We start from the raw sequence: 7,360 nt of genomic DNA on the forward strand, positions 1-7,360 counted from the left end.
AATTCCTAGTCATATTCAGGGCAAGAATAGAAATACTGAATTTTTATACTTCAGTATTTTCCTTCAAAAAAGTGTATAAACCTATAAATTTTCAGGCAATATTTAAAGATCCAGAGAAGAAACAAAAGCCCAGGTGGTAAACAGAAGGGTCTAAAGGAAAAAGTAAGGAACAGCATGATAAAGCATAAAATAAGAAATAAATTTAAGTATTTAATTCCAGTAAGTAAATGGGTTAAATTCACCTCCTACAATATAAATGATCAGATTTTTTTAAACCTAGCCCCAATACTGCTTTTAAGAGACATTTTTAAACAAAATTATCATACTGAATATATATGAGAAAAATGTCATGTTAATAATACAACAAGAGTCGCCCAGATAGGTCAGCAGACTAAACCGTCTACTTAGGCAGAGCACACAGACCAGGATTAGATCCCCAGCACCACAAGCTATGCTGGCCCTGCCCCCAGGGCACACTGAGAAGGTGACTGAGACTGGGCATGGTGGCATGCGCCTGTAATCCCAGCACTTGGGCGTCTCAGAACAAGATGATCACTACGAGTCCAATCTGTGTAGTGAGACCCTTTAGACCCTGTACTAGATACATAAAATAAAATCAGACGAATATTTTTTTTTTACTAAACATTTTTTTAAAATAACATAACAAAGAGGTGGTATTGAAGGAAAAACAAAATTTAAAGCTAAGGCATTAAAAAAGAAGAAAGAGTAGGTCTACCTAATATTTTAAGAAAAATTCAGTGAAGAGAAATTATACCTGTTAACTGTCTTAGTCACTTTCCTTATCACTTTGATAAAATTCCAAACACACAGGTAAAAGAAGTGGTTAATTTTAGGTAACAGTTTCAAAAGCCTCAAGCCTGCAAGATAGCTCAGCAGATTAAGCGCCTGGTTAGGCAAGTATAGGAACCGGGGTTTGATCCCCAGTACCACATGCCATGACCCCACCCCTGGGCACGCTGAGCTATCCACTGAGACCGGGGGTGGTGGCGCACACCTGTAATCCCAGCGCTGGGGAGGCTGAAAACAGCAGGATCACTACCAGTCCAAGCTGCGTAGTTAGACCCTGTACCAAATACATTATAAGTAAATAAATAAATCGAAAGTCTCAGTCCTTGCACCATGTGTAGTTAGGAAGGGAAAGGAGTGGGCTTTGTTATTTGGTGGAGATGAAGGAATTATTGGCCAACTCAATTTCAAAAACAATTATTTTCAGTACGAAACATAGAATCTGTACATTAGTATACCAAACCAATATTTAATTCTTTCCACCTAATTATTTGATAGTCTCTAAAAAGAACAATAATCATTAGTAAAACATGGATTCTTCATAAGCTTAAGGAAATAATGGAATTTTTCTTAACTTGATGTAGGCCATTTATGATTTGTAAAATAAGTTTTTGACACACTAAGTAACATAAACAGCAGTTTTCAGGTAATCGCATTAGTAGGGACAGACACATAACCTGATCCAGTGATTCTGTTGATCATTTGTTAATGATGACTGGCTCACAGACTAACACAAGGGATGCCATTCCATAGCTTTAGGCACAGGGCTTCCACAGGTGATGGTGTCAGCCAGGTGTTGGGGGACAGATCTGTAAACCCAGCATCCTGGGAGGCCGAGGCAGAAGCATCACAGCGTGGAGCCAAGCCTGGGACACGTATTACCTTGTAAGACCCTACCTCAGAAACAAAAATAAATAAAATTGGCTGGGGACATAGTGACATAGTTCAGTAGGAAGCCCTGGGTTCAATCCCCAAGTAGAAAAAATATAAGTAAATAGACAAATAATTGCATTGGTGCTGCCAAATCCCTCTTCCTCACCACTGAGCATTGTAAATAGTAACTGCTGTACAGTAATCCATTTCAGGGACACGAGGCTGTGCCACAGCAAACCTGAGGGGAATCAGAGGTTAAGGAGGAATCTCAAATCCCTGGTCTGGACCATTTTCCCCCCTTATGTCCAGACTCGTCCCGTCTCCCCACAAAGGGTCCCAGCCAGTTGTGTTTCATAACTATTTGCTAAGTAACATCCTACCAGGAAGTAAGACGGTACATTTTTGTTCCCTTTAGTTACACAAGTGTGATATGCCAGTTGAAATTCCTACTCCTTTCATTGCACTGCATTGTCTTCCCATAGACAGAAAGTGCTAAAAGGCACTGTCTGGACTTAATTATATATGCTTGACAAACAGGAGAAACCCAGCCGGAAAAAAAATCTTCTGGGTGACACAGAGAAGCATCCGTGTGCCGGCTCACTGCACTTAGTTGCCAAATATGGCCAATGTACTAATGTCTAATGGAAATCTTGGTCTAGAAATTTAGCTAGATATCTTTCAGCAATTATTTTATGTATGACCATGGCACTTTAGACATACTTCTTACAGTGTGGCACAAATATGTGATGTTGATGGTAGGAAGGGTGATGAGATCTAGCTGAAAATGTGTTCTTCCTTTTGGTTTTTATTTTCTATTCCAGATTTCCAATGCTATGTTTCTACCTTAAGGGATAAGCAGGTTGAGAAATAGATCAAAGACAGGTTCAAGACCTTCGTGCAGTTCGGACTCAGGGAAAAGAATGGGACAAAGTCATCACAATCTTCACTGACTCCAACTTAAACATATAAATTATATATGCAGACTTTAGACTTCGGTCCATAATTTACGAATGTCTTGAATGAGTTTAAGAAGATTCATTTGAACCTGAGTTAAAAATTAGGTCAAAATATAAGGGCTTATCAGGGCCCATAAAACTTGAAGGTGTTGTAGGATATAAATACAGTAGATGCTACAAGAGTGTCTTGTTCACTTGGTGTCACCTGTAGTTCTGGGTTACAAATGCTGCGCACCTTGTTGCCCACCCCCTCACTTCTAAAGGTATCTCCTGCCTTCCCCTTATGCTGTGGCCACTTTTGCCAGCACCTTTGCCCAGCTTCCTCAGGTGGCAGGAGTCCAGATGGAATCCTTGGACCTGTGCTCTCCTCCCGGAACTGTCCCCAGGCTGAGTCATCCTTCTGCTCCCAGCACGGATGAAATGTCACACCCGGAGCATGTGGTCTCCTGAGCAGCCACTAAGGGCTTGGATGCTACAACTCAGAAGTACAGGACTGTCTACTTCCTGTAAGTAGACACTTGACTAACGGGAAATGGATACAGTAGGGAACCTGATAAACAGATTGCTGCTCCAGACTCCTGTGTGGGCTGCTCTCAGATTTGTTCTCTCTCTGAAGAGAAGTCTCCTTAGACAGGTTCCATGTGCTGAGCCAATATCCTGCCAAAGACTCTCTGAATCTCTTTTTAGTTCATTCCAATGTAGCCCTCATCACACCATGTTGATTCTTCCCCCAATTTCTACATTCTTACCATCCTTAGCTTGTAACTCCTGGATAGAGTCAGCTGTCCAATTCTGTCTCATGCTCTAGTTTGTTTTTTTTTTTTAATATTTATTTATTTTTATTTATTACATTTATTTATTGTGTGTGTGTGTGGCCAGCTCAGCCCACCAGGGGGCGGGCTGGCTGGCATGTGGTGCTGGGGATCGAACCGCGGTTCCTGTACTTTGCCAAGCTTGTTTCAAGTAGGTGCTTTAGACCACTGAGCCATCTCTCCAGCCCTCATGCTCTAGTTTGGAGAAAAGATTTTCTAAGACAGAACTATGACAACAGAACAGATTTTATTAGCATTTCGGCTCTTGTTCCTTCGACCCGCAGAAGTCACCCTCCACCTTTCTCCACTGTGCCTGTAAACTGGGAGGTTGTTGAACTGGATCACAAGGGCTCCTTACCCATGGCCGCCAGTTGGGCCCACCCCGTGGGGAGCCCTTGTAGGAGCTTAGAAGGAGAAAGTATTCCTTCCTCTGCCTCTCTCTGCCCCAGGTGGCCCTAGGCTGGCTGTGCCCTTCCCATAGAGTTCACAGCAGGTGTTCCCACTGACCTGTTCTTGACTTCCGAGAGCTACTTCCTGCTCTCATCCCTTGGCCTGTGAGACACCACTCGGCACACTACCACTCCTTGTTTATGGCAATTTCCTTTGCAGGTCCTGTACACTCTGTTCTTTCTTTTATAATTAATTTCTTTATAAATAAATCCTGTGATATCATTCCAGTTTGAGGACATTTCTTGTTGGGACCCAGAGCAGAAGAGAGGTTAGATGATAATAGTTTTCCTATGGTGGAATAGTAAACAACCATTAAAAGTAAGTGTTAGGTAGTAAAAGAAACTAATGTATTTGCTTTGTTCCTTTCTTTTATCGCTTAAAATGTGGAGCCCTGGGGTTTCAGCAGGAAACATAATCCCTTAACAAAGACACCATTTACAAGACAGCAGGCGGAGGAGAGAGAATAAAGAATGGTAAAGAGCCAGGTGGAAAAAGAGCAGAAGGCTCCCCAGAGCCTAGCACAAATGGGATCTCCAGGGGAATCCGAGACTCCATGGCCCAAGCGGCCCAGGCGCAGCAGGGAAGGAACACCTGGCCCTCTCTCCCCTCTGCTCACCCATGGCTCTCCCATGGCTGGTGTCCAGTCTGCGCCTCTCAAGGGTGACGCGTTGGAAGCTAGAATAATATGGGCTGTAGGCATCAGCCTGTTTGGGCCAAAAGTGGGATGGGAAGGACAGAATATGGGTTTGAATTGATGGGAATGGAAAGGGAAACTGATATGACCAGAATAGACAGGACACATGCCATGCAAGTATAATGCTAACCTTGTAAAAGGTAGTAAATACCAGTACTACTACTACTACTACTACTACTACTACTAAGATAAACTAGATATTAGAAGTAGCTATCTCATGACAGTAGAATAAATGACTTTTGTTGTCTACATAAAAGCATTATGTATGCCTTTAAATTTTACCTTAGAAAAAAATGCTAATCAGAGATGCTTATTTTAACTTTCAAGGAAACATTCCTCTCAGTGCTTCCTCATGGTAGGTGTATGGCTTCCTAAGCTTTCCCAGAGGCAGGCTCTCACGGAGCTGGAGATCAAGACCAAAGGGGTGGCGGGGTGGGGGGCCGGGGATCCTTTCTCAAAACACTCGTTTGTCTCACACTGTTCCAATGGGAAGTAATCACTTAAAGAGGGACAATTGGTATCTCAGATTTAATTATATTAGTAGATCTGGAATCCTATTGATTGCTGTTAACTTGGTTGCCTGCAAAGCTGGTCGGTGATACTTTGTCAAACTTCTTACTTAGCATGGTTGCACAGACCTCATGCAAGTATAGAACCAGACAGTCCTTTCACCTTCATTAACCAGCAAACGAAGAGCCTCTCAGATTTCTCCCTGAGCTACGGAAGCACCGTGGAGGAGCACAGGGATTCCATCTCTGTCTGAGTTCACCCGCGTCTTCACCCACTGCATTCTCTCCTATTCTTAGCTCTGTCCCTTGCTATCAGCTCACACTCCCTGGCTGGTAAAAGGGAAGCAGCCACTTCCTCCGAAGAAATATTCAGTGTGTGTAGGATGAGATAGCAAACCTTTGGAATGTCACAGAGCAGCTGTGGAAGGCAAGGATCCTAAGCACATGCTTAACCTTGACCAAGGTCTCGACCACAAGCCAACAGAGCAGCAGTTCCGGAGGACACAAGCACCCGTGGTCAGCGGTGCTGGGCAGTTCAGACACACTGCGCCGGCTCCAGTGTCCTCATGGCCACTGGCCACTAGGCTATTTAGAGCTCAGGGACACACAAAGCAGATGAGTTACACTTCACCATCTTCTGAAATGCAAAAATGTGTGTTGATTCTAAACAGCACGGATTAGCAGTGAATTCACTAACTGATTTTTTTAGTTGTCTAAACTTAATTTAATGAGTCAAAATATGTATTGATGTTGTGTAAGTACTCACAAACTATAGGCAATTTTAAAAAACTCAAGAGAGGGTTCAGGGTAGCTTAGAAAAAATGAATAAGATATATATAGATACATACTTTTTAAGAAATTAAGATTGATAATATCTGGAAATCATATAGTGAATTATAGATTTCAGGTCCTATTTCCAAGGACTGCATTTTAACCTCCAGACTTTATATTTTTAAAGCCCCATTTTAATTAAAATACAACCAAAAGAAAAGCTTACCAGGAGAAAGGAGTCACAACTGGTTTTGAGCAATATAGGAAATTTTTCATAAAGTGGATAAAAAATCCTTAACTGAGTTTGGTTCTTGTGCCACGGGTTTACCAACTGCCTCTGGCACTACTGGGAGTCATAAAGACACACTACTATCGAATACCAAACTACAGTCTCCTACTGCACAAATATCCTGAACAATTTTCTGCATAAGAATAATAAAAACAACTGCAACATACCAGGAATTGTCTATATAGTTTTAATCTTCATAAAAATTATAGCAAGTCATTTCAAATACGGGTGATACAAATATTCCGGCGGGAATACTGGCCGAGCTATCATCCTCCTGGTTTGCGCAGGAACCGCTAGAGTTTCACTTAGTCCCAAATGGAGCCTTCAGTTCCACCACCAAAATTCCATCGTGACAGAGGATGGCAGACAAATCTTTAGTTTCCACTCCATCTGGCAGTTTGTACTGCCGGGTGAAGCTCCGTGAGATAAAGCCGTGCTCATCCATTCTGGTTCCGTGCTGAGCTTTGATCAGCAGCCAGCCCTCAAAGGTCTGAATGATGATGTCTTCGGGGAGGAACTGGACCACATCCAGCAGGATCTGGAAGCGGGATTTGCCTTCTCCGGGTGGCATTTCTGCCATCGCTGATTCTGCAGGCGACAACTGCGGTGCTGCCCTGGCTTTGCTCAGGTCCACGACGGCCGGCCCGGGCAGGGCGTACAAAGCGTGATCCAGCCTGCAGTCTTCTAAACCTCGAGCTTCGAACTCCTCCTGGTAACGCACTGGAGTCTCCACGAGGTGCCTCAAGATGATTTTCGCCATAGTGCAGCCCAGGCAGCAGGGCACGATTCCCTTCAGCAAGTGCTGAACCCTGCTGCCGGCTCCGACCAGATCCCCAGTCTGAGCAGCTATTCATTTACAGCCCTCCCCAGACGCGAGCACTCAGTGAGGCCCGAATCAGACCAGGCACACTCACTCTTGTCTTTTTAGGCCCTGACAATGAGTGGCTATTTATAGGAGTCGTTTCGGAGTTGCATTTAGCACACAGCCTGCTCAAGCTGCCCAAGAGAGGATCTCCCTGGCATTCTCAGTTATCCTCGGCAAATGTGTCTGCCTTCCTTACTTCCAGGGAAAGAGAAGAATGGCAATCGGAAACTGCATTGGAAAACTGTGGGCGAGTGGGTCCTCTTTTTGAACAGCAGATCTAATGAGATACAAGTTACAACAATAGAGATTTGCAAGCTCATTTTATGAGTTAGTA

General features: G+C 43.5%; 1 protein-coding gene across 1 annotated transcript; it reads right to left on the reverse strand.

Moving 5' to 3' along the window:
* Positions 1-6,332: 6,332 nt before the first annotated feature.
* Positions 6,333-6,967, reverse strand: Hspb3 (heat shock protein family B (small) member 3). Its single transcript, XM_004623098.2, has one exon. The coding sequence runs from the start codon at positions 6,919-6,921 to the stop codon at positions 6,463-6,465; it is 459 nt and encodes a 152-aa protein (XP_004623155.1). The 5' UTR covers positions 6,922-6,967; the 3' UTR covers positions 6,333-6,462.
* Positions 6,968-7,360: the final 393 nt, after the last annotated feature.

Source organism: Octodon degus, unplaced genomic scaffold (genome assembly GCF_000260255.1).
Source record: "Octodon degus isolate 3935 unplaced genomic scaffold, OctDeg1.0 scaffold00001, whole genome shotgun sequence".
NCBI lineage: Eukaryota > Metazoa > Chordata > Mammalia > Rodentia > Octodontidae > Octodon > Octodon degus.

Bases quoted from the DNA above. Each gene is read 5' to 3' on its own strand.
- Hspb3 (XM_004623098.2), bottom strand. From the start codon at position 6,921: ATGGCGAAAATCATCTTGAGGCACCTCGTGGAGACTCCAGTGCGTTAC.